A 25801-nucleotide genomic window follows, 5' to 3' on the forward strand; every position below is an offset into this window, starting at 1 on the left:
CACTGCTATCATCTGCTACCAGACATCCATCCTCACCTAGCTGTCCCTCCTTACTTCAACTCTTCCTCCTCGCTTGACTCTCCTTCCTCTTTCTTTTTCTCTGAAACCCATGATACCTTCTTCTTAGAAATTTTTTTGTTTTCAGTGTTATCTGTGTTGTTTTCTTCTTATGGTTTTGCAACATTAAGTTGTAACAATTTATGTTTGCCACCACCATCCTTTTCACAGTTGAACCTCTGGTAACATCAGGGTCCTTAGACTCCAGGGTGTCAAGTCCTTACCCGAGTTTACTGATTGCAACCTGAAGATAATTTTTTTTAAACCCTTTCTGGCAACCAAGGCTAGAAGATAGTAGAGAGGCAGATGTGCCCCCTATGCTTTCTCTCCCAACACCATGTCAGCCAATGATAAAGGACTCGATGTACAATTCTCAAATACTGATTCAATTTCTTTTAGATAGTGTACTGCAAACAGTGACCTACATTTCCAAAATGTAGACTGCATTATCGTTTCTAGCAACAAATTATATCTAATGGGAAGTGAAGTGGGGATGCTCTAACTTCATGCGCCTTAGCTTTAATGGAGGTCAGAAAATCCTACTGAAACTGAGTGTGCCTCAACAATCAGACTTCTCAAAAAGAAGGAAATGGCGGCATTCTTGGACATTGGATGTAAAGGAGATTCCCCAGAACACCAGATTATTTGCAGGTCCTCTGAGCTTTTCTGTTCTTTGCAGGTAGTACCTTAATGCTCTGACTGGGCTTAAGTCTTTTTCCTTCTTGGGACTGAGGATGTCCATCAGATTCTTTATTAGGTGGTTCAGTTTGGGGGATGAGAAGAAGATTTTTGCCGTGCCAAGCTTCTTGAAGAACCCACTAATCCGGAGAAGTACCCAAGAGAAGGCAGGTGTTCCCAAGGAAGGAACTTCTCCAGTAGCAAAGAACCTATACCTCTTCTTTAGGAGCTTTGAAGGAGGAAACAAATATGAAGCTTTTCTTTGCTCCCTTTTACTAACCAGCAACTCTTCAACCTCTCAAAATACCTTCTTTGGAGAAGAGGGAGGACAAACTTGGGGAGTCTTGACACTTTCAGTCCATTTCCACATGAGGAAAGTAGAGACTGGAGAAACAGGATTAGCAGGCACAAAAAAGTCAGGGAAGCTTGTCAAGAACAACTTCAACAATGAGGCATAGGCCAAATAAGGGCTGTCTATTGATCCACTTCAACCACTTTAGTCTGGGGGATTTTTAGTCGGGGTGTGTGCATTGTGCATAATTGTTTGGAGTGGATTTTGACCCTATGGATGTACCAGATGAAGGTTTCAGCAGATGTCACTCTGGCACTTTTGGGGAAATTGAAAAATTCAAGATGGCCACCTCTAGACATCCTAATTTGAGAAATCACTAATGATTTCTAGGATAATTGAAAAATTGAGGGCCATTGTTACCTGAATCATAGTTTTAGAGGTCATACAGATCAATGAATCATATTATATTAATTTCCAATTAAAATTATTGTTTCGAAATTTATGATGGCCGCCAACATGGACACTGATTCATAAAATCTCTTAAAATTTCCAAATTCCATGAAAACAGATGGCAGTTGCATTTATTTCAGAGTTAATGGAGATGGGTGAAAATAATCTCATCAATTCTTAGTGACAAGGCATTGTTATGAAAACACAAGCTGACAGCCATCACAGACATTTACTCTTAAATTAACAAGATTCATAGACATCAGATGACAAAATGCCTCTAGTTCATAACAAATGTAACCTTAGTGATCAGTGAATATAATGTACCTTTTGAAAGACAATCTTTTTAGAACTCCAAGCTAGTTGTATTATTTATTGAATCTAAATAAAAAAGCGAATGGCAGCCATCAGTTTTTCAAATTCACTGAAACTATGTAATTAGCTGCCTTGCAGTTTGGAGTAGATTTTTTCTGTAAAACAAAATTGGTGGTAAAGGGCTACTTAACAGAACTCCATCACAAGACAGGATGACAGAGTGATTACAGTACAACTGTACTGATACATATAAACTTTAAACTATGTTTTAACAATTAGTATAGTTTAGAAAGATGACAAATTGTATTATCATGAATACTGAATAGGAAGAAATGTTCATAGGCGTACAATGACAAATTCAGGAAAACAATAAAATGGTTAAAAAATATAAAATGACTATACTACTGGTATTGGTGATGCTATACCTATCAAAATTTCAAACTAATCATTGTCATCCTCATCATGTATCTTGTCATCGTCCTTGTCAGGAGTCACAGTTCTTGGATTCAGACAATGTCCTCCCCACCACATTTACAAAACACAAAACAACGTAGTTGTGATGAACATTGAATTAATTTCAGGAGTTCTGGTGGAGCTATTTCCATATCTTTTGAAATAGCTGGAGACATATGAATCGTTCATCTTTTGCCATCCATGGCAATAAACATCCATAGTCAGTGGTTCTGTCAAGAGCAGCTTTCCATATACATAGGTATTTGTTTTCATGCCTGAAAATATACGCTTCACATTCTCTTCAAAGGCCTCCAATGTACGAGGCAAAGACATCAATTTTGGCTGCACACAATTTTTTCTTCCCAGCTTTTGACAGCCAAACCTGAAATCAGATATCCCTCATAATTTCTTCTGAGTGTGCTTTACACCATAACAGGTTGCAATAAATCCAGTTGCCTCCTTGATAACTTCTCCAATATCTGAGCCTGGGTTACCAATACAAGTTAATTTGTGGCCAGACTACAAGACACTGATCACTTTTGCCTTGCCAATACCATAATATGCTCCAGCAGTATCACAACCTGTCACAGCAAGTGGTGAAAACAAATACATATGGTATGATGTCATTATGCTTTTTACTGGTTTCTCCAATATCTACAAATGATCGGCCAGGACTGGCTGCTTCTATCTGGACCACTGATGTTAATTTCTCTTCATGGGAGAAGTGAAGTAGGAACACAGACATCAGTGTCATCACAAACCACTTTGATAGACCTGCATCCCTTTGCTACAAGATTCATCTGTTGGGAAATTATGACATCTGCCTTTTCATGGGTAGTAGTAAAATCAAGACATTAATGAAGAGGCCCATCCTTGACTTCAATTGGAACAGGGACTTTTCTGTTATGATGAGGGAAGACGGGGTAAGATTCTGTCGAACTTTCTTGGTAGGTTCCATACAGATAATATCTATAAGTTGCTCCTTGTTCTTAGGCATGGTCAGTATAACTGATTGAGGTGGCAATGGAGTATCCAATAACAGCATATATGCAATGAGAGCTTATATTGACATGTAGTTGCTTTGCAGGATCAGGAAAAGCAAATTCCATCTTTGATACTATAAACTCTTCAAATACCAAATGCACACAGGCACACTGAGACATCCTAGGAAGTATGTAAGCCATGAACCCATAACCAAAGTCCTTAGCTTGCCCATTCACTGGCCAGTGAATCACCAAAGGATAGCACAGCCATCAAGTACAATGGCATTTGGCTTCTAAGATATTCTTGATGATTACTTCAACTTTGAGATTCTTTCGTTCAAGTGGCCTTTGCTTGGGCAATCCTGAGTAAAGAGACAGACCATTCTCTTTGAATATGGATAATGGAATAGAGAACAGTTCATACTTCAGCACCTCTTTCACAGTAATGTCCCGACCTGTTGTTAAAGCCATAGCTCTTGCAAAGATAAGACCTGTATCAATATGTCCAGCAGGTACTTGGTTTAACTGATTCTTGGTAGTGGCTGCTACTGATGTAACTTGTCATGGCATACTCTTGTGGAAGTTGTTGGGCTAACCCATCTCAAAATCTTTCATCTGTTTAATCCAATGTTGACAGCTTTCATCTTGAATGTTGACCTTCCCTCTAAAGACTCCTCCAGTCAATATTTACAAGTGCATCATCAGTAGAGCTGTCATTTATATTAAAAGGGTCAATGCAATGCTGATTATCTCGGAAGCTGTTTTTTCCTTGTGTTTGTCTTTAGATATTGGCTCCTCTTTTCCCAAGTCTGCAAAATCTTTTATAAGTCTGCTACAGATGTGCAAACTCAATGCCCATTGTTTCAATGCTGGTTGGTTTAGGGTAATTCCAATCAAGCCAACAAGACCATGTCCAAAGTGCATAAATGTAGTCTTTCATCATGCCTGTCCATATCCCATTCCAAATATCAGCTTGATGTGCTGAACATGTTGCCTTGAGGAATCTTTCTAGTGTTTGGCATTCAACTTCTCCATATACTGAAGGTACAATAAGTCATATCTAGCATAAAGTATATGGCCAGCTGCAAAGAAGTATGGTATCATGAGCTTCACCGCTAGAAGATGGAGTGACCATTCACCTTCTATCTCTGCCCGGACAAATAGCATGATGAGAAATATTGGTTTGATGAGGTTCTCAAGCCAAGTTTTGCTGTACGATTCTCATCAGCTATAGCTCATTAAGTAGTCCATCATAACTTTCCACTTATACCAGAATTGGACGCAGAACCTCTTATGCCACAATATACAAAGCTCTATAATTCTGAGGGAAATTCTTTCCCTGGAGCATTTGCTGAACGCCACTGAATGAAGATTTCATTACTTCCTCAGGACGCCTGTTAGGTGCACCGTAGATACTACTTAATTCTTTCATATCCACTTAGTTTTGAGCACTGTGTCCCCAGATATCAGAGGTGTTTGGGAGCGCTCGACAGTGCGAAAAAATAATTATTTCAAAAATTCAGCAAAAATATACATTTTTGCCAACAACGTTCATTTTGCTGTCCTTTTTTTCAATAAAGTTAGTATTTTATGGTGGAATAGTCAGAATAAGTGTCCCGCCCAGCCCTCAAAATACGAAAAATGTGAGTTATTTAAAAAAAAATCTTTACTTATTTTATATTTTCGTTCTTAACCCAAAAACTATGAAAGTTAGGCGAATGAATTATTTTTTATGAGAAAGTCAATAAAATTCTCTAAATATTGACATATAAATAAATGGAAAACTATTAAGTCCAGCCGGTGAAAAAATTGATAGAAAAGAGGGTAAAAAACAGAGCACTCTGCCCCGCGCATGGTGAGAATTATTGCTAGAAAAAAAATGTTTTGAAGAGCCCTATCTCGGTTATTCTTCATTGAAATTCCTTTGTAAATATACCAAAATGTAAAGGAAACGTTGCTATACATAACAACTCCAGACAAAGTAGTTCCATGGCTTGCTTGGTTGGGGTTAGGTTAATCCTACGAGCCTTCCAAGAAAAGTCATAGTCCATTAGAAGCCTCCTTATCTTGGCATCTGGAGATTCAGAGCCCTGCCGAAACTCTAATCATCTCGTATGGGATGCACCAACGCGTTTTCTGTTACTTTTACCATAAAAACTACGCGAGTGCATGTTGGAAAACTATTGTTCTTGCGTGACGTAACCATGTAAACAAACACTTGAGTCAACAACAGCTCGCACGTGGGTCACTGAGAGGGAAGTGTGGGTGCGATCAGCTGATTTCATTGTGAGAATTTTACTACGCCAGGGATTTGAGATGCACAGTACAGGAACTACTTTGCTGGCGTATTGATACCTCAGATACATGGTCCAAGGTATGATCTAGCCTATGGAAATCGCTACTTGTCCAAAAAAAAAAAAAAAAAAAAAAAAAAACAAAAAAAAAAAAAAAAAAAAATGCCCCTACCACACGTACGAAAAATTTCGGTGAATTTTATGTACCGCTACGTCAGTTGGATAGGAAGGGGATAGAGTAATTTTACGTACTATTAAGTCAGTTGGACATGAAAGGGTTAAAAAGTTCTTTGCAGCATGCCTTCGTCCCTAGCTGCAACCCTTTCATTCCTTTACTGTACCTCCTTTCATATTTTCTTTCTTGCAGTTCACTTTCCATCCTCTCCTAGCATTGATTCATAGTGCTACTGCGAGGTTTTCTTCCTGTTTACACCTTTCAAACCTTGTACTGTCAATTTCCGTTTAAGTGTTGAATGGCCTAAATTCTGTATTCAAATCAGTTCATCCAACAAAACTCATAAGGAAATGCATAAAAGTCAGCAGCCCTGGATTTCATTCAATGTTGATAAAAAACCCTGTAAAAGATAAAGGAAACCGTACAACATAATTTAGTTTACCTTGCTAATCAGCCTATGCTTTGACTAGGTCACATTTCTGAGATAACCATCCAGGATGGCAGCCATCTTGAACTTCAAAGGGATGATTATCATTCAGAATTATTCAGAGACCTCTAAAAACTATGAACAATGTGCACTTCAATTATCAGGTGCCATGAAATCTTGAAGCCTGAACTGGTACATATCTAATGGCGGCAATCTTGAATATTTCAATTTCACGAGGGTGCAATGTGGTACCAGAGCCATATATAGGGATAGTTTGACCAGCCTTTGGACAGGGCATCATCTTGCTCTTGTCCTATTCAGCTGCGGTCACCCACCTGAGCGATGTCTCAGCTCTTCTCTCTCTCTTATCACATGCTGCTGATTGTCAACTTAAGCTTTCTAACAACCATTAAGATCTTTATTAAAACACTCATGATAGTTTAACTTTATTACAGTTTTAACTTTAAAATGAATAACAGGTATTATGAAATATTATACATGGTTTCAAAATTACAGCTTTTCTTATCATCATCATACTCGTACTCCATAAATCACTTCCTTTTGATTTTAACAACCGAGCCTTACAAAAATTCTCGTTTTTTTAGCAAATATATGTAATCCTAAAGTGAAGAAAAACTTCAGGAATCTACCCTTAATGTCATGACAACACAGAAAGGTTATATCTTTTGTCTGAGTGTTTGCCAAATGCACTAGTCCTAATAAATTGCTCATTTCCAAAATTACTTATTTCCATTTGACTTAAAAATATCTTCTGCATTCAGAAATAAACTGAAGCAAGCATCTGTGGTATAAACTAGGCAGTTTTCTCTATATTCAATTAACTGAGTCAACCTTTGAGAAGGATCTGTCTGTGTTGACTGGTTGCTCTCTATTGTTTGAAGACAAAACGTACAATGATTATTTGACTTTTTAACCTTTTTTATGAAGTAACTAGCAATATAGTGATGTTTGCTCAGTTCTGCTTGATTAAAAGTCTGCTAGAAACTCATGGTCATCAATGTTATAATTACTTGCATTTGAACATTTAAGAAATTGTGCAACTGATTTCAGAGACTGTCATAATTCTAAGGCAGTTGGCACTGGGTTTTTCAGTCTCATGGAGCTAAAAGAGTTTTCTCAATACTGAGTGAATCTGGATGCCAGTAAAAAACTGTCTTTTGACCAAATAATTACTTTGGAGATTAAGAATGGAAGTGGTAGACAATATCATTCCAGTTTGGGCTTGCTTCCACTGTGCATTAACTCCAATACATATTTCATGAAACACCCTTATAACTTGCTCAAGATGCAGTATAGTTTGCTTATAACATGATTCATTGACGTTACTTAGTGCCATGATTGGATGTCTACTTGACATTAAACCAAACCACATATTTGTCAGACCAATGAACCAAGCTGTTGTAAGTCTCTACTGTATCCTTTACATTCAACAAGTAATGAAGTCCTGCTTTTACCGAATTGCTAAAGAAATTTAAAGCACTTGATACTTTCATTTTCTCAAAATGAGATGGATTTACATGAGCTTCAGAAAGTTTTGGCACAAACTTCAGATCTTTGCCTTCCTGAAAAGATACCAAACTTTTGACATGTTCAGCTGTCCCCTTCTTCGATAGCAAATCAAACTGTTTTACCATGTCATCACTCAAATGAATGATCCTTACCTACACTAGGACATGACCACAAGTTCTTTATGACATGTGGTACATCATACATGAAGTAAAGAAATTGTTCTTTGTTGACAGGATGAGCTATCTTATTAACTATTCTATAATTCCTGGAACAAATAATGCCCAAGCTCTTTAGAAGAGCCCGATTTGCTCTCCATGTCCAATGTGATGGCACTAACATGTAATCCAATGTCATGTGCTCACTTCAAAATATCCAGTTCCAAAGGTTTTAAAGTTTCCCTCACCTCAATGACAGCTCTGGTATGACAGTGTCAAACAGAAGCAAGATGGCACCCATCCATCAGTGACGTTGCCGAGTAGTTCTGAGCATGGCCAAACTCTCTATATATATGGCTCTGGTGGCACCCATCAGATCTTCGTCTGATCCATTCCGAACGACTATGCACCACATCATGCACACCTTGGTTAAAAATGACAATTTGTCCAAAATTGCATTTTCCTAACTATACAAACCTGAGGTCCTTTTACAAATAGGAAGGTACTAGCGGCAGCTGGATAGGTCGTAAGCTTTCGAACAAGGGGTTCGGTAGTTAACTGCTTGTCCGACAGGCGCGCGCGCGCGACTGGGAGGTAAACAAATCACTTTTGCTTTTGGCCCAAGCAAAAACTGCAGAGTGAGGGGTGGCATGAGGTGGGGCTATGTGTAAAAGGACCTCAGGTTTGTATAGTTAGAAAAATGCAATTTTGGACAAATTGTCATTTGTTCCGACACGGCATACAAACCTTCGGTCCTTTTACAATAGGAAGACTTCACTTCTTGGTGGGTGGAATCTGAGTCTTTGTGAACAGACTGGTGTTCGCCCAACCTTGGAAGCCTCTCCCTGGTCGTAAGAGCGAGGGAGGGATCCAAGCCTCTGTCCGATTGATCGGGGTGTGCACCGCAGGATCAATGGTCAGACCTCTGGACCGAGTACTAAGAGAGAGGCAAGCGTATCTCTTCGTACCAGCAATGTAAGAACTTGTTCCTGTACAGGAGCAAAGATAAAGTCATGGGTTTTGACTCTTGTAGGCATCCACTTCCCCCCTTGTAGAAGGAAGTGGTGGATATTCTGCTCCTATCCCTAGTGAAAGGATAGGATGGGGCTCTGTCATATAGCTCACCGGCATCTCGTCCTTATCCAGCAGGGTGATGACCGTATCCCTCTACCCCAGGTAGAGGGGTAGAAAAAGATAGAAAGAGAAGCCAGTCACTTTCTCATTTACTATCTATTCATACAGTCACACCAGGACTCGATGCTGTTCAGCCTGCTAGGGTCTGGGTTAGCTAGACGACGTGTTGAGCAGCCACCACGGGTCCTAAGGAAACCGATCCAAGGACCTGTGGGCAATATCCAAAAGGTATAAGGAAGGTGCCGGTGGTCTGGTTGTACCAGACCCCTGCCTTCCATACCTGCGCCACGGAGAAGTTCTTACGAAACGCCAACGAGGGCCAATACTTCTGACTTCGTGAGCTCTCGGACGGGGGACGTACGGATGTCGTCACTACCATCAGCCTCATACGCCCTCCTGATGACCTCACGCAGCAGGACGAAAGAGTGTTCTTTGATACTTCTTTCTGGTGACCCCGGTGCTAACGAAGAGGCGTCGACACTCAGGCCCGAGGTGTCGAGTTCTCTTCAGATAGCGCCGTAGCGTCCTCCCAGGACAAAGCAGCATCTCATCCGCATCATTATCGGCATGAAGTTCCCGTACTCTCTTCGCCGATGCCAAAAGGTCCAGCAAGAAGAGGGACTTGTGAGTTCCCTGGGTGGGCAAGACCTTTCGAAGCTCCTCCTAAGTAAGGAGATCTCGAACGAGTTTCGAGATGTCCAATCCGTCAGTTTCAGGACGAGCGTCAAGGCGGCTCTGTATCCTTTGACTGTGGGAACTGAGAGGAGCTTCTCTCGGCGAAGAAAAAACGAGGAAATCCGCTACCTGCTGAAGAGTGGCTCTGAGAGGAGATAGGCCCCGTCCACGACCACCAACCACAGAAGACGGCCGACTTCCCCGCCCCCTGGTACACAGCTGCAGAGGACTGACGGACGTTTCCAGCCATCTCTGTTGCTGCGCTAGACGAAAAAAGCCTCTCGTTCGCAAGAGATGGTGGGTAACAGCCAGCCGTGAAGACGTAGGGACTGGACTGCTCGGTGGTACCGCTCGACGTGTGGCTGGGCGAGAAGGTTGTGCCAAGGGGGAATCTCTCTCGGTTCTCTTGCGAGAAGAGCCAGCAGGTCCGGATACCAAATGGCCTGTGGCCATTTGGGAGCCATCAGGATCATCCTGAGATTCGGGTGACAGTGCTCGACTGATCACCTTGCGAATCAGGGTGAACGGTGGGGAAAGGCATAGCGAAACGGTTGTCCCACAGGTGTTGAAGAGCCTCCTCTGCAGCTGCCCATGGGTCCGGCACGGCCGAGAAGAACACCTGGAGCTTCCTGTTGTGCCGGGTGGCGAACAGATCCATCGACTGGTCGCCCCCCACGAGGTCGAAGAGCCTTTCCGCCACGTCCTGGTGTAGACCATTCGGTCCCTATCCCTTGATCCCGACGGCTGAGCGTGTCTGCTACTACATTCCTTCCCTGGAATGTAGCGTGCCGACAGCTCTATTGAGTGTGCCTCGGCCCACTCGTGCACCTGCCGATCAACTGGTACAACGGGAGAGACACTAGGCCCCCCCTGTTTGTTGACGTAAGCCACCACCGTGGTGTTGTCGCACATCAACACCACTGAGTGTCCCATCAAGCGTCCTGGAACTCTTGGAGAGCGAGGAACGCTGCCTTGAGTTTCAGTACATTGATGTGAAGGTGCTTGTCGTTCTCGTACCACACTCCTGAAGTCAGCAACTCCTCCAGGTGTGCGCCCATCCCTCGGTCGATGCGTCTGAGAGCAGCTGCATGTCCTGGGGGGAGAGTGCGCAGAGGCACTCCTCTTAAGAGGTTCCTGTCGTCCAGCCACCAGGCTAGGTCCTGCCTCACCTCCTGTGTCAGTGACAATGGAAAGCTTGGGGGATCCGTCGCCTGTGACCAACTCTCCTTTAGTCTCCCTGAAGAGACCGCAGGTGAAGACGCCCCGTTATTGGGACTGCCTTCCCGAGTGACGACAGGTGTCCGATCACGACTTGCCATCGCTGAGCTACCCGTTCCTGCCGAGACAGGAACTGGTTGGCTGCCTCCCTGAATTTGCTAATCCGCGAGTCTGCGGGGAAGACTCGCCCTGCTACCGTGTCGATCAGCATACCCAGGTACTTCATCCTCTGCTTGGGCTCGAGATCGGACTTTTCGAAGTTCACAACGATCCCCAGATCGCGACAGAACTCGAGCAGTCGATCCTGTCCTGTAGCAACTGCGAGCGGGGAGCTCGCCAGGACTAACCAATCGTCGAGATACCCCATCAGATCGTATCCCGTGCGAATGGGCCCAAGCAGACACCAGAGTGAACACTCGCGTGAACACCTGTGGGGCGGTTGAGAGACCGAAGCAAAGTGGCCTGAAACTGTACACCGTCCCGTCGAGGGATGAAGCGGAGTACTTTCTGGAGGACTGATGAATGGGTATTTTTGGAAATACGCATCCTTCAAGTCCACTGAAAGCATGAACTCGTTCTCCCTGATAGAGTCGAGCACTGAGCGTGCCGTCTCCATCGTGAACCGGGTCTGGCGAACCAACCGGTTCAGGGGAGAGAGATCTATCACCGGGCGCCAGCCTCCCGTAGACTTTTCCACCAGGAAGTCGACTGTAAAAGACCCGGTGATTGATCCGTGAGGACGATTTCTACAGCTCTTTCTTGCTCAGCATGGTCTTGATCTCCTGTCTCAATGCTACGTCCTTCGATGCCCCTGAACGTACGCCTGCTGTTGGACCGGGTTGGAGGTGAGGGGTGACCGAGATTCGAAGGGTAATAGATCTCCCTCCCGAAGGACATCTACAATCCAGGTCTCGGCGCCGTAGCGCTGCCAAGTTGCCCAATGGCTGGCCAGGCACCCCCCACTTCGGCGCAGTGAGGGGGAACGCCGTCCCTAGCGTTTCCCCCCTTTCTTCGACTTCCTCCCAGAGCCAATCCACGGGAGGAGGAGGGCTGGGAGGAGGGCTGGTTACGGCTCCGCCCCTTGCTAGAAGTCGAAGAAGACAGAGTCATTCCCCGGGGCTTCGACGCAGCTACCGTCTTAGCCACCGAGGAAAGCGCTAGCCGAGCCGTTAGACTTGGCCGCAGTCCAAGGCTGCCCAGACCGCCTTCGAGACTGCCTGGTGAACCAGACGGTCACTGTCGTCAGTGCGCCGTCTGTCCACCGCAGCGTCCACCATCCTCTCCTGGGTGAAGGAAGAGAGACGTGGAACTCCGTAAATGGTCCGTTGCGAAGTCCCAACAAGCCGCTTCACGCACCCCGGCCGCCCTGGAAACCCGAGTAAGGACAGCGTCCCTTCGTCGTGAGAACCAGGTTGGCCCACAGGTTCACCGTCTGGTGGGCAAGGAAGGAGATGCTCCTCCCCAGACTGGCAAAAGTCTCCTGAAGGCCGAGTCATCTTCGGGAGAAATTCCCCCGGAGTTGGCTGCGACCTTAGATACTGTGAGGGACCACAGATCTAGCCAGGAGACGGCCTGGAAAGCTGCCATGGCGGTAGATTCCAGGCCGAATGTCTCTTGCTGCGAGAACCACAGGTTCTCGGACAGGAGCTGCTGCAGAGACACACCCGAAGTCAGCCTGGCTAACTCCGGGTTCACCTGTTTGGGCGGCATCGGGTCTTCAGATGGCACGTAAAAAACGCCGCTGTCGCAGCAGAGGAGGTGGAAGCAGCTTGCTCGACCTGCCAGACTTGAGCGAACCGTCTTGTCCGGAGACAAGCGATTCAACCTGGTCCAGCACTGAGTCCGCCAGCTCAGAACGCGGCAAACCCACTGTCGGTCTGGGTTCCCTCTTCGCGGGCCCCAGAACGACTCGAGCCAGGACGTGGGCTCGGATGGTGGGAGCAGCGATCCTTCCGTGAGGTCGTTGTGCTGACGAATCAGCGCAATAACCTTGCAAAGTTCCTCTGGATCTCAGGAGTGACTGCTTCCTGCGGAGATCGGACCGTCCAGTCCCTCAACAGGGCAACTCCCGAGCCCTCCTCCCTCAAGGAGAGGAACAGCGACAGACCCCTCTCGGTCTGCTCCAACCACCTGTGCGTACGACCTGGCTGGTCCGAGAACCGTGCCTGGTACGTACGACGCCGTGGTGGGATCCTGAGGGGCGCACCCCTCACATCACTCCTCAATACCTGCCCTCCCGGTGTAATCCGAGGAGGTTGAAGGTATGGAAGAGGCAGACCTGACGCTCCCTCCTCGCTCGCTGGCCGAAACCAGCGGGCTTGGAAGACTGCAGCGCGATCGCCAACCCGCTGGTGGCGATCGAGCTGCAGACCTAGTCGAGCGTCTCGCTGTGGAGAACGGCTGGACCGAGAACAGCGGCTCCGGTCTCGTGTGTCAGAGGAGCTGGTGCTGGTCGCCGTACCCGATCGCTCTCTGTGAGTGACGGTCAGGCGACCGGCGAGCTCCACTGTCACGGTGAGATCGGTGCGTATCCTCACGGTGCGTCAGTTCGCTGGTACCAGCCGTGGCTGGTGCCGGCGAACTGGGGGACCTCTTCCCCCGCCTCAGCCCGTGGCCGGTCATGGACCGTCGCACGTCCGCCCGGTAGCCAGCTGCTCGCCGCGAGAGCGAGAGCTGGTCTGGTGAGAGTCGCGTGAGCGGCTGTCACCAGTCTTCCGCTCCGTGCCGTGGAACCTGACGCTGAGCGAACTCAGAGGTCTGGTTCCTGGCTGCACGGTCGCTGGTACGCGACCGTACACTCGGTACCTCTCGCGAACGAGAGGCCGAGACGGACCCTGCTGCTGTGGCCGGAAACCACTGACAGCAGGTGAGGAAGTGCCGGTGTTAGCCGGCACTCCTCTGGTCCCCGTAGTCTTCTTCCTTGCGAAAGAAGAGACGGGTCCTGCCCCCGAAGGAGCTGGATGACCAGCGAGAAGAACCCCCCGTCTCACCCAGAGCGAGACGGGCCCTTAGAAGTTCCCGAGGAGACTTCTTAGGGGGGGGGGGAGGCGGACCTTCTTCTTCTTCGGCAGGGGTAGCCTTAGAGACGAAGGGGAAGAGGCGGCAGGCCAGACGACGAAGAAAACGATGAAGACGACGACGACACCTTCCTCCTCTTCTTCTTCTTCTTCGTCAACCTTCTCAGGACCGACGTCAGATCTGTCATCCAGAGCGGAGCCGGGGCTGCTGTTGCCGAAGCAACAGGGCCCGGACGCACCTGTCCGAACAGATCAGCATCGGGAGCAGCGGCGCCAGGAACAGGAACAACATCAGCAGGTGCAGGCATCACAGGAACGGCAGAAAACCGCAGGAGCAGGTACAGGAACGGCAGCAGTGGCCTCGTCACGTCCGTGGACAGCAGCTGGGCAGGTACGGCAGACTGTGTAGGCGGTCTAGATGGGCGGACCAGCGCACAGACATCCTAGGTACCGGTGGGAGGTCCAGGGGCGAGCTCTTCGGGCACACGAAGTCCGGTCGCCGGCAGCACGGCAAACACAGGCGGCGGCATCACACACTCCCCCGAGTTACGGCGACTGCCCCTGCACCATGATGAGTGGGTGTCACAGAGACCGCGTGCTGGGGGTGTACACCAAGTGAGGAGGTGAAGCGTAGCCGTGGGTGTTGTAATGGTCGTGGTGGTGGTCGGTGACCGTTGCATGGGTGACCGCCACGGAGCCAGCGAGATGGTAGAGCAGCCCCTGGACACGGCACGCCCTGCAGCCCCAACGATGCCCACACCTGTCCGAGGTCATCCTTCGCGGCAACCGCACCTGAGGAGGCAAAAGTCGGGTGATTAGGGGGGATCCTCTACCCTTCGTTCGCGCGAAGACGAACGGATAGAGGACCCAGAGTACAACTCGACGTCAGGGTATCCAGCGCCCTCCTCCACACTCGACAAGTCAGGAGAGGAGAAGGACCTAGAAACCCCCCCCCGAAGGGGAAGGCGCGAGACGTGGAAGTTGAGCGCGGGCGCAGACAGAAGACGAAGTGTCCGTCACAAAGGAGTCGCGGGAGAGCTTTCCGACGACTCCTTTGCAGGCCTTCGCTTCCTCCTGCCCTCATACAAAATCCACTGCGCCTCCGACCAATTAATAAACACATTACAAGGCTCGGCTCGGGAGCATTCGCGCCCCCGACACCGAGCACACAATATGAGGGTCTGATCTCCGGAAAGAGCGGAACTTCCCCGCATTTACGCCCTTCGGTTACCCGGGCATAGTCTCCGTGGGTAGCGAGGCGAGGAGATTCCATCTTTAATTAATTGCAGTTTCAATTAATAAATGAAAAGAGAGAAATGATTGTACTTACAATGAATTCTTTCATACACAAACAAAACCCATATACTCAAGAAAGCAAACGACGAGAAGCGGGGCAGAGAGCGTCGAACACACACGTCCACTCGCTGTGAGGCCGAAAGCAAAAGTGATTTGTTTTTACCTCCTCCCAGTCGCGCGCGCGCGCCTGTCGGACAAGCAGTTAACTACCGAACCCCTTGTTCGAAAGCTTACGACCTATCCAGCTGCCGCTAGTACCTTCCTATTGTAAAAGGACCGAAGGTTTGTATGCCGTGTCGGAACAACTCTGGATTTTGGCACCCGGACTACTTCCGAGATATCGGGGACAACAAATTATCCTTACTCTGTGTCGTCAAAGGTTACTTATTAGAAGAAAAAATCATTATAGTACTCTTCCAGCTGAACATCTAATGGGCGCAAAGAAGAATCTTCTTAAACATAGAAAGGGAAGCAGGCGGTTGACGTACTAACTCGGCATCCTGCTGCTAGCGCCTAGCAACCCGCAGTGGGCACTGAATGGACTGAGGCGGGTGGCAAGAGGACAGATGCGGCGGAAAGAGTACAGAAGCAGACAGACCAACAGGAGCAGGCACTAAATGTCTTGAGGGAGATGGGCGCTTGGAAGCAGAGAAAGCTTCAGCTACCAGACGGACGCTTTAACAGAGACATCAGGGTGCTTTTGAGATGGAACACGCTCTGAACCAGAGAAAGACTTCGGGCTATCCCAAGTCCAGGGATGACGTGCTGCCTTAAGCACTGAGGCTGAACCTCGTATAGCTTACAAGAAGGCTGACAGCCTGTTACTGATCTCCTATGTACAGTGGTACCATCGACATACGAAAGGCTCAACTTACAAAAAACTCGAGATACGAAAGCAAATACGAAGATTTTTTTTTTGCTCTACATACGAAAATTGTTCAAGATGCGAAAGGTTGTTGCTATAAAGTCCCGAGATTCACTCGGACCACCAATAACAATTTTAAAACTCGCGTGCTGCTAACTTATGTACTCGCGCACCATCCTCCCGCTCTTCCATTGGTTCCTGATGCTAGTCACTGCTCTCACCTATTGGTCAGCATCTCTCCCATGATCCCATCATCCATCTACGTAGCGGCGTGCTTTTTCGGCCACTCGGCGGCATCATCGGTATCGTAAGCACGCGGAATTCGTTCTTTCTGTACGATTTCGTTTATTAACATAAATCCGTTAAGTGATTTCGTTGAAGTACTACTTTATCGTGTTGTGTGAGAACTTTACTACGTACGTATACGTACTACATAACTTAATTACGTACAGTATATACGTAGTCATGGGTCGCAAGAAAGTTGAAGTAGGAAAGAAGAGGATGCTTTCTTTGGAGACAAAAATGGAGATAATAAAAAAGTATGAAGCTGGCATCCGATTGAGTGTGATTGCCAAAGAATATGGCTGAAATCCGTCAACAATAGGCACCATCCTTAAGCAGAAGGATGCCATCAAAGCAGCTACACCTTCCAAGGGCGTGACTATTTTGTCTAGCAAGAGGAGCCACGTGCACGACGAGATAGAATAGCTGCTTCTTGTCTGGATAAAAGACAAAGAAATCACTGGCAATACGATAACCGAGATGGCAATCTCCCACAAGGCCAGCGCTGTTTTTGGCGATTTGATTGCCCAGGCCGAAGACGATGGAGGAGAAGGGACATTGATGCCAACCCCAGAGCTCAAGGCTTCTCATGGGTGGTTCGAAAAATTCCGTAAACGGACTGGCATCCATTCAGTGGTGCGGCATGGGGAGGCGGCCAGCTCGGACACAGAAGCAGCCAAAGCCTTTATTAAGACGTTCGACGAGATGACAATCAAGGAAGGCTACAGTTCTCAGCAAGCCTTCAACTGTGATGAGACTGGCCTTTTTTGGAAAAAAAATGCCTTGTCGGACGTACATCACGGAGGAAGAGAAGAAGCTACACGGGCATAAGCCTATGAAAGACAGGCTTATGCTAGCACTTTGTTCGAACACAAGTGGGGATTGCAAGGTAAAGCCCCTAGTTGCCTATCATTTGGAGACTCCTCGAGCCTTCAAGGCCCACAATGTGCTGAAGGAGAAGCTTCCGGTGATGTGGAGGGCTAATGCGAAAGCCTGGGTAACAAGATTTTTGTTCACGGAGTGGGTAAATCTGTTTCGGCCCGATTCTTGGAAGAGAAGTGCCTCCCTCTGAAATGTCTACTGTTGTTGGACAATGCACCTGCTCACCCTCCTGGCCTTGAGGAAGATATCCTAGCGGAGTATTCATTTATCAAGGTTCTTTATCTCCCGCCTAACACCAACCCTCTCCTCCAGCCCATGTACCAGCAAGTGATATCGACCTTCAAGAAGCTGTATACGAAACATCTTTTCAAGAGATGTTTCGACATCACCAATACCACAAACCTCACCTTGCGTGAATATTGTAAGGAGCATTTCGATGTTGTCATATGCATCCGACTCATCGATCAAGTTTGGCAGGAGGTTTCGAGGCGAACCTTGAATTCTTTGTGGAGGAAACTCTGGCCTGATGCCGTATCCGCCCGAGGCTTCGAGAGATTCGACGTGGGCGAAGCTGGTGCTGCAGATTCAGAAACAGTTGACGCTCCTGAAACTGTTTCGCAACCAGATCTTGACGAAATCGTTGCACTCGGCAAGTTCATGGGGCTGGTCGTCGACGAGGACGACATCAACGACCTTCCCGAAGAGCACCAAGAGGAGATTACAACGGATGACCTGAAGGAGTTGGAGGCCATGCAACATAACGTCGTTCAAGAAGAGTTCTCTAGCAGCGGTGAGGAGGAGGACGACGACCCTATGACAACGGCAGAAATTAAGGATGCTCTAGCTGCTTTTCATAAGGTGCAATCATTTGTGGAAAAGAGAAACCCTGAAAAGGCTTACACAGGTTGTATGCTTGCACAGTTCGATTACGTTTGCCAGAGTCGTTTCAGGAGCATTTTGAAAAGCAGGCAGTAGCAAAAAAAGGAAGATCCAATTGATACTACGAAAAAACAAAGTTGAAAGTGGTGAAGAAATTGAAATTTTGTGTAAAAAAAAAAAAAAAAAAAATGTAAAGTATAAAAAAGTGAAAGACAAAATGTAAAAAAGAAAAAAAGAAAATATAAATTTAATTTTAAGTTTTTTGTAAAGTCAAGTGTTAAAGTTTTGTTAATGTTTTTCATAAAGTTTAGTTTATGTTTCCTGACATTTTTTAATGTGTTTCGTAAAGTTAAGTGTAAGTACTATAAGAAGTTTTCTGCCGTTTGTCCTCCTCCTCTGTCGCCAGTTTCGAAGATAGCCTCACTCGAAAGGTAAGGTTCCACATTTTACTACATACGTACAGTATTTCTTGTATACCATGTATACTAATACACTTTATTTACAGGTACGTACATATTAGTACTAATACGTATTAAATTAGGTATTGATTGGTCCAAATTGTTGTAGTATTTCACTGTTTATTGGTCAATTTAGCTTTATTTATAAAAATTTACTGGGGTGTTTTTTGTAGGGCTTGGAACAGATTAGCCATTTTACATGTAAAATTCGGTTCAAGATACGAAAAGCTCATGATACAAAGCCACCTCGGAACGGATTAATTTCGTATCTCAAGGTACCACTGTACTTCTTGACAAGTTGAGGAGAACTGTCAGCAGTGGCAGCATGTCTCTTCAAGGATCGAGAGACAAGCTCAACGACGATGACGTCGCCTGCCTGGCAAAGTCCACTGAATCTGATGACAAGCAGTTCACACTAGAAGAGACCCCTTTCCAATGGCGATCAACAGGCTTGAATGAGGGGGCAACTGACTGTGGGGAAACCCCACCAGCCTCCCTTTGACTCCCAGGGACCTTTACCTAAGAGCACTGGTGGGACGAACAGCTACCTCCTTAGGAAGCACAACACTATCAGAAGGCACTGAACTATCACTTAGAGCACTGAGAGATGACCTCTCCACAAAAGACATAAAAGAGGTACCTAACTCCATTGCAGCATTCGCAAGAAAAACAAACTTTTTGACTGGCAATGGTGTCAGGATTAGAAGCATGGGAGCCTGGAATCGGAGTTAGAGGTAAAGGTGCAGGAGGGCTAAGTTAAGTATATCTTAGTTTTATCCAGACCACTGAGCTGATTAACAGCTCTCCTAGGGCTGGCCCGAAGGATTAGATATTTTTACGTGACTAAGAACCAATTAGTCACCTAGCAACGGGATCTACAGTTTATTGTGGGATCTGAACCACATAATATCGAGAAATGAATTTCTAATTACCAAGAAATAAATCCCTCTGATTCCGCGTTGGCAGAGACGAGAATTGAACTTTGGACCACCGCATTGGTAGGCGAGCAGTAAACCCACTAGTCCAACAAGGAATTAAGGATTAGGGACATGATAGGAGGTTGAGAAGGAAGAGACAAATCCTCAACTACTAGAAGCCTCTATTCCTATCTCTAGTAAGCCTATCTGGTGTGATTTTAAAGCTTTCCATTTACTTTCATTCCAATCTTCACATTTTGGACATGTTTTAACACAACATTCCTGCCCCCACACTTAATACACTTGATGTGTGAATCATACGACAATTTGGTCAACTTAGTCTTACACCCTTCTACACAATATCTAATGCTAGAGGAGCTGGAGTCTGACATAATGGAGCTAATGCAATAGCTAATTATGCTAAACTAAACCCCACAAAATTAACTAAGTACATCACCAAATATTGGAAAATACCAAGAATTGACATGCATGAATCAATGCCAAATAAACCTACCCCTGATGTTAGTCGGGAGGCTACAGAAAATCAAACGGAACCCCCTGCAACATTGTACCTATTGTTCCTGAAAGTGGGTGGGTCCTATTCACCTACACTAACAATGGTGGTGTCACCGCAAAACTTGAATTTTTTACTGCCGTGGTAGGAAGAAGCTATATGTAATTGCTTGGTAGATACATATGTAAAAACAAGATTTATGTAACATATAGACTGACTAATTAGTTGAGTGTAAATGTACTAGTTTGATTTCCCATATTTTATAAATAACAACCTGGTTTTTTTTAAATGCTGTATGTTGGTCTCTTTATTTTTAGGAATTTCAAATTATTAATATCTGTACCTTGTCCTAAATAATTGTCAACTACATGCATGAAATACTCTCTACAGTGGATGACATGGCAAATAACATGAATTACAAATAATTGCTTAAAAAGACTACATTACAGCAATGTATTTTGGTATCTTTGGGACGCATATTTACCTTTAATGTATGAGACCTGTAGAATGTGGCGTGAGCATTATTCTTTCTGCAGAAGACGCAATAACCATGAGAGCTATTTGCCATGAGGCCATATTGCACATCATTTACAGATGTTGTTTCTTCACAGAATCTTCCTCCATATGTCAATGCTAATTCCTGCATCAAGGTTACTATATCTGTAAATTAGCATTAAATAGTTTAACCAGGATAGGTGTTGCATACAATATCACTAAATTATTTATAACCCAGAGTGATTCCAAATATGTAACCAACAGCCATTTATTTTCAATCTCATAATTCACATTACCATTATAATTCATTGAAGCAATTTTTTCATTCCCTACAATGCAAATGATGTACGTTATATAATAATACAGCAATGAAAAAATCATATCTAAGCATGCTTTTATAGGAAAATGGGTACTAATGGGGTCGATTTTGACAAATTCTAAAAAAGGAGGAATTCCAGTACAAATTCTTACTGTTACAATGGCTACAAAAATAAAATTAAGGTAAGTGGTTTTGCTTAATATTACCAGTTTTATGGGGAGGCTGATCACCCAACGGTGTGTTTGTAGACGACCTTGGTTTCAAATGCTGTAAAAAATATTCTGGAGAAAGAAACTGTGCATCATTATCTTGAGTTGGAGTTGTGTTACAATTTTTTGGCCCTTGATCATCCAAGATATCAAAGTCAAAATGCTCATTGTAATGGATTTCAGGAGAGACTGTAGCACCAGCAGTTACATAAGACTGCAGCTCTTGATTTTCATGATGGACAGGGAGAGTAGTTGGAAAAGGTCTGGAAGAATGACCATTATCCAACGTTCTGACAGGTTTCCGACAGATTCTCTCTTCGGCATCACTGTTAGTTGTTTTAATAGGGTATGCTAAACCTGGCGATGCTATTCTTGTATCCCAAAAATTTCTCACAAAGTTGTGATGTGACTGTAGCTTAGAGTCATCACCTGGGATATAATCACTGCAAGCCGTTTTACTAAGCTCTGCTGAGGGGGAGTAACTAATTGTTCCTGCAGAAGCATTGCAGTCTTGTCGATTGACTGCATGGTAAGCAATCCCATAATTTTTTGTTTCAAGTCCATCATTGCCATCACCACTTAGATTCAAAAACTTTATAGCTTGGTAAGCAACACTTTTTCTGAAAGAGTTACTTTGAAGATCTGGTGTCAAAGGAGAATTAGTCACAGGTTCTGGAATATTTTCATAACATGGTATCTTAGCATTACCTCTCATTATCTTGATTGGACTAGATTTATTAAGAGCACTCTCTGGGTGTGATGCTGAATTTCTGTTCATAGAAAAATCCTCATTATCTGGTGCATTTTCTTGAGAGAAATTAAAATTTTCTGTCTCTAACAAATGGGAATGGGGACCAATATTATTATCTTCAGTTAACTTCTTCAACAAAGCACTGGTAACCTTTGGATCCTCACAGGCTGTACCAGCATTTAATGGTAGTAGCTTCTTCCAATAGTTCCTTAAAATAGAAATAAAAGATTAAAAAGATTTTAATATAGTTCAGTAATTCTACTCTTTCTTAAATCCAAACTTCTTATCTAGATCACAGTCATGAATATTGAAGCACCGCTGTCTTTAAACTAATACATTAATACACTTCAACATATATATTAACTCAATTTTATACTATATATTTACAGTAGATGCAATCCTTAAATTGCCATAAATATTCTAATATTTTTTCTTATATCATTACAGTATTCATTTACTTTCTTCCATCCAACCATCCCATTTGTAGCAGCAATGACAGGATTCAGTAAATAATATAACACCTGAATATATATTTAAACAGAGTATGAAACCTTTATGGTATACTAACTGATCAACTCAGCGCTGCCCAGGAAAGTCTGAATGACAACCAATAAACTCACTCTCTCTCTCTCCTGTTCAGATAGTTGCTTCAGTTACATTACCCAGCATTTTGAGTTTTATATTTCATGACTTGTTACCACTATTACTAATGGGGTTGAACCTGGACTTGAAAGGCACCAAGAGTGTCTCTGTTCATCTCAGCGATATAAAAAACTATGGATTAGACACTAATACGTACATATAATTTATAACATTTTATTTTTTACCCCTTCTCACCCCCCCTTCCTATCAGGGCTGAAATTGGACTTAAAAGGGCATCACAACTATCACACTACATCTCAGCAACTCAAAAAGCTATGGATTAGACAGTAATATCTGTAGTTTTTGGTTTTCTTCATATGTCACACCTTCCCAACCCTTCTCACCCCATATGCTAATGTCTTAGCCCCCACAGTATTCTTTCCCATATGCTAAGTTATATGAATACCAAATTTGGTTGACATTACTCAATGCATGTAAATGTGTATGTAACACACACATACATTCACTTGATATATATATATATATATATGAATAACTTGATCACGAAGTATATAAAACGTGATGCTATGTATAAATAAAGGTTTTTTGCCACGAAGGAAAAAATGAAAAAGCGAGATAGCCGAGTACAGTGTTACACATGAAAAAAGTAAATTAGTGATAATTTTAGAGATACGGCCCTGAGAAAAATTGCAAATTAGTGAAATTTTCCCTGTGGACATGTTTCAATTTTCACAACGTCGTTCCGGCTTACGACGATTTTCGGGGTTACGACGCGTCTTAAGAACAGAACCCCCGTCCGTCACGCGGGGACTGCCTGTATATATTATATATGTATATATGTATACTATATATATATATATATATATATAGATAATATAATAATATATTATAATATATATTATATAAAAGGTTTTTTGCCACGAAGGAAAAAATGAAAAAGCAAGATAGCCGAGTACTTTCGGTCCTGTTCGGACCCTTTACTGAAGGCAAACTGATTTTTTAGTGAGCAAAATGCCCTGCCCCCTTCCCGCCCTTTTTGTTTTGCTTTGTGAATTTTGTCCTGCTTTTTATGCTACAAAAACAAAACTATCCCAATTTTAATGGAAATATAGTGCTGAAATTTTGTTTAATTTTGTCATTTCGCTAGCTGGTAAACGCTAGCGCCTTCCTTTCCGACAGCTTTGCAATACCCAATGAAGTGAATTAAAAGAATATTGTCAAGTGTATAAAGGCGGCCCTTTGCAACTGCCGATGTCGGGCAGAATAAAGGGCGGAGAAAGTCACCAAAGGTAAGATGGTAGTGTATATATTTATATATAATCCTCTTTGAATCTCCTCCTCTTCAGAGTTCTTTTCAGGGCCGATTCGATCGTTCGTGACCTACGCATATACAATTTTAGAAAGTTTGAGTCTTCATAGATATCTATGGCTTTCTTCAGCTCGTTAAAGTCTGAAAACATCTGTTTTTCGTCGAAAACTAATGTATTATTCCACGGTTCATGCTGTTCCATCGCCATTTTTCTTGCTGTCACTGGTATGCCTGAGGTGGTAAACAAGGGTTCGCGCATGCGTATTCACTGCCGTACCAATATCTACCGAGATCTGGGTACAGCTGCCGTACCGATATCCACTTCGTTAAGATAATTACTATTGCTGTAATTTTTCTTACGATTGTTATTAAATATCATCTAGATTTGATATTTGTGCATCACATGTTAGCTTTATTTTGCTTGATGGATCTTTCACTGTAGAAAAAAAAAAAAGTTTTCCGCTACAAGTTGTAGTTGCCAGTTTGTGAATTTGGAACGAAATCCTCTGAAATTTTCGCTTCACTTCTGGAAATTACTGTACAGGCTTAGGTCTAGGCCTACCTAGGCTTTAGCCTAAGTCTACATACTTTATGGTTACAAAAAGGTACGTTTGTAGGCCTATAAATCTAGTAAGCTATACTCTTGTTTTTTTCCATCTGTCCATCCGCCCGTGGTGGTCACACATGGTAACACTGCGTCCCAGGCTTTAAATAGGTCCGCTATATAGCCTATATGTTTTAGGTAAATAAAAGGATATCTTGGTGTACATTTGCAACTGAAAAGTGTTTTAATAATTTACTGTATGCGAATTACATCGTTAATATTCGAAATAGGATATTATTTAAAGCCCGGAACGCAGTGTTACCATACGCAAACACCACAGGCTGATGGACAGATGGAAAAAAACAGAGTACCTCTAGGTAGGGACGTAGCCCAGTACCTGGTTAGGTATTCTATTAGGATACCTAGGTAGGACAAGAAACATACAACTGGATGTCTCAGAGTTACCCTGTAGTTTCACCGACGTCTGCACTGAGAATGCTCAATACATTTGTGATTTAGCAAATGGCTGAAAAGCAACAATTAGGCTACCTAATTGCAAAGTTGTAGCCTAGGCCTACCCAGAAATTGCCTGTTGTGACAGTCTACCATAGGCTTAACAGGTAGGCCTATGAAAAGGAATGACACATCAACATTGAGATGCCTAAACAAAATAACTCGTTAAAGCACAGGAAAATGCTCTACTACCATATGAGAGATAGCCGCGGACTAAATGCTTACCAAGATACATTTTTATCCATCTCGGGGCACGGAGGATGACGATGATACACCAGGTCGGTGTTTACACCTAGACAGCTGTGGCCAGAATGCACCGAGATTAACACTTCCAAATGAGCAACTACATTAGGATTAGCAATATTTGCAATGACCTAAGCCTGAGTAACGTAGTCCGAGCGATAATAATATTATTCCTCAAAGTGACAGATTCGACTTATACATATCTATATGATTTAAGTGGAAATGTATCGCATTGCACGGGTGGAAAAATTATTAGAAATAGCCTATATATTTTAAAACAATGCTGGACCCAGGCATACACTCATCATCTTAGATAGATTTATCACTGAGGACATCACTTAAAGTTAATGCTTTGTTACTAATGTTACTTTTTAACACCGCATATTAAGTTCCAGTTTTGACACCAAGAATCTGAAACTACCAAAAAGATTTAGTTGATGCAAAAACAATTTTAGAAAAGGTTAGAATTAAGTTGGATGGCTTGATAGAATTAGAAATGATACCAGAAGGGAAATAATGGAAGTTCCATAAATGATGATGATGGAAAGGAGATGGCATAACTTTAAAAATGCCCTTCCACTACCCCTGAGAGAAAAGCAATGAGAGTTTCTGCGGGGCTTCCGTAGGCACCAGAAGTTCTGGACTACCCGGGTCTACTTGGATTATGGCTATGAGAGAGGAGGCTCGAGATCTGTGGAAGATAAACCACAGGAAAGGCATGCATGGCGTTACCATTGATGAAGAGTATGACTATGATTCATGTTCACAGAACAATACAGACTGTGATAGACAAATGCATAATCTTAATTTTGAATATAATTTCAGTAAGTTTGGTTTCTAAATCTTATTAAGCATGTCCATTGTTTGGTTTA

The 25801-nt window shown here is 44.1% G+C and overlaps 2 protein-coding genes across 3 annotated transcripts in view; one reads left to right on the forward strand and one right to left on the reverse strand.

Moving 5' to 3' along the window:
- LOC135221903 (uncharacterized) lies at positions 1-25111 on the reverse strand. Of its 2 annotated transcripts, none has more exons than XM_064259896.1 (4): positions 24912-25100; positions 20964-21925; positions 20428-20603; positions 1-100 (listed from the first exon to the last, which is right to left on the reverse strand). In XM_064259896.1, exons 1-4 carry the CDS (start codon positions 24929-24931, stop codon positions 56-58), a joined length of 1203 nt encoding a protein of 400 aa, XP_064115966.1. In that variant the 5' UTR covers positions 24932-25100; the 3' UTR covers positions 1-55. The 2 variants fall into 2 exon arrangements, with proteins under 2 accessions (XP_064115966.1, XP_064115965.1); XM_064259895.1 differs by lacking the exon at positions 1-100 and adding an exon at positions 7474-7704 and having other exon boundaries at positions 24912-25111.
- The window catches only part of LOC135222459 (uncharacterized), a gene marked incomplete at its 5' end in the record, with an annotated part of 64186 nt that overhangs the window by 26060 nt on the left and 12325 nt on the right, over positions 1-25801 (forward strand). The gene's annotated exons all lie outside the window — the stretch shown is intronic.

The sequence above is a fragment of the Macrobrachium nipponense genome, chromosome 3 (genome assembly GCF_015104395.2).
Source record: "Macrobrachium nipponense isolate FS-2020 chromosome 3, ASM1510439v2, whole genome shotgun sequence".
Lineage (NCBI taxonomy): Eukaryota > Metazoa > Arthropoda > Malacostraca > Decapoda > Palaemonidae > Macrobrachium > Macrobrachium nipponense.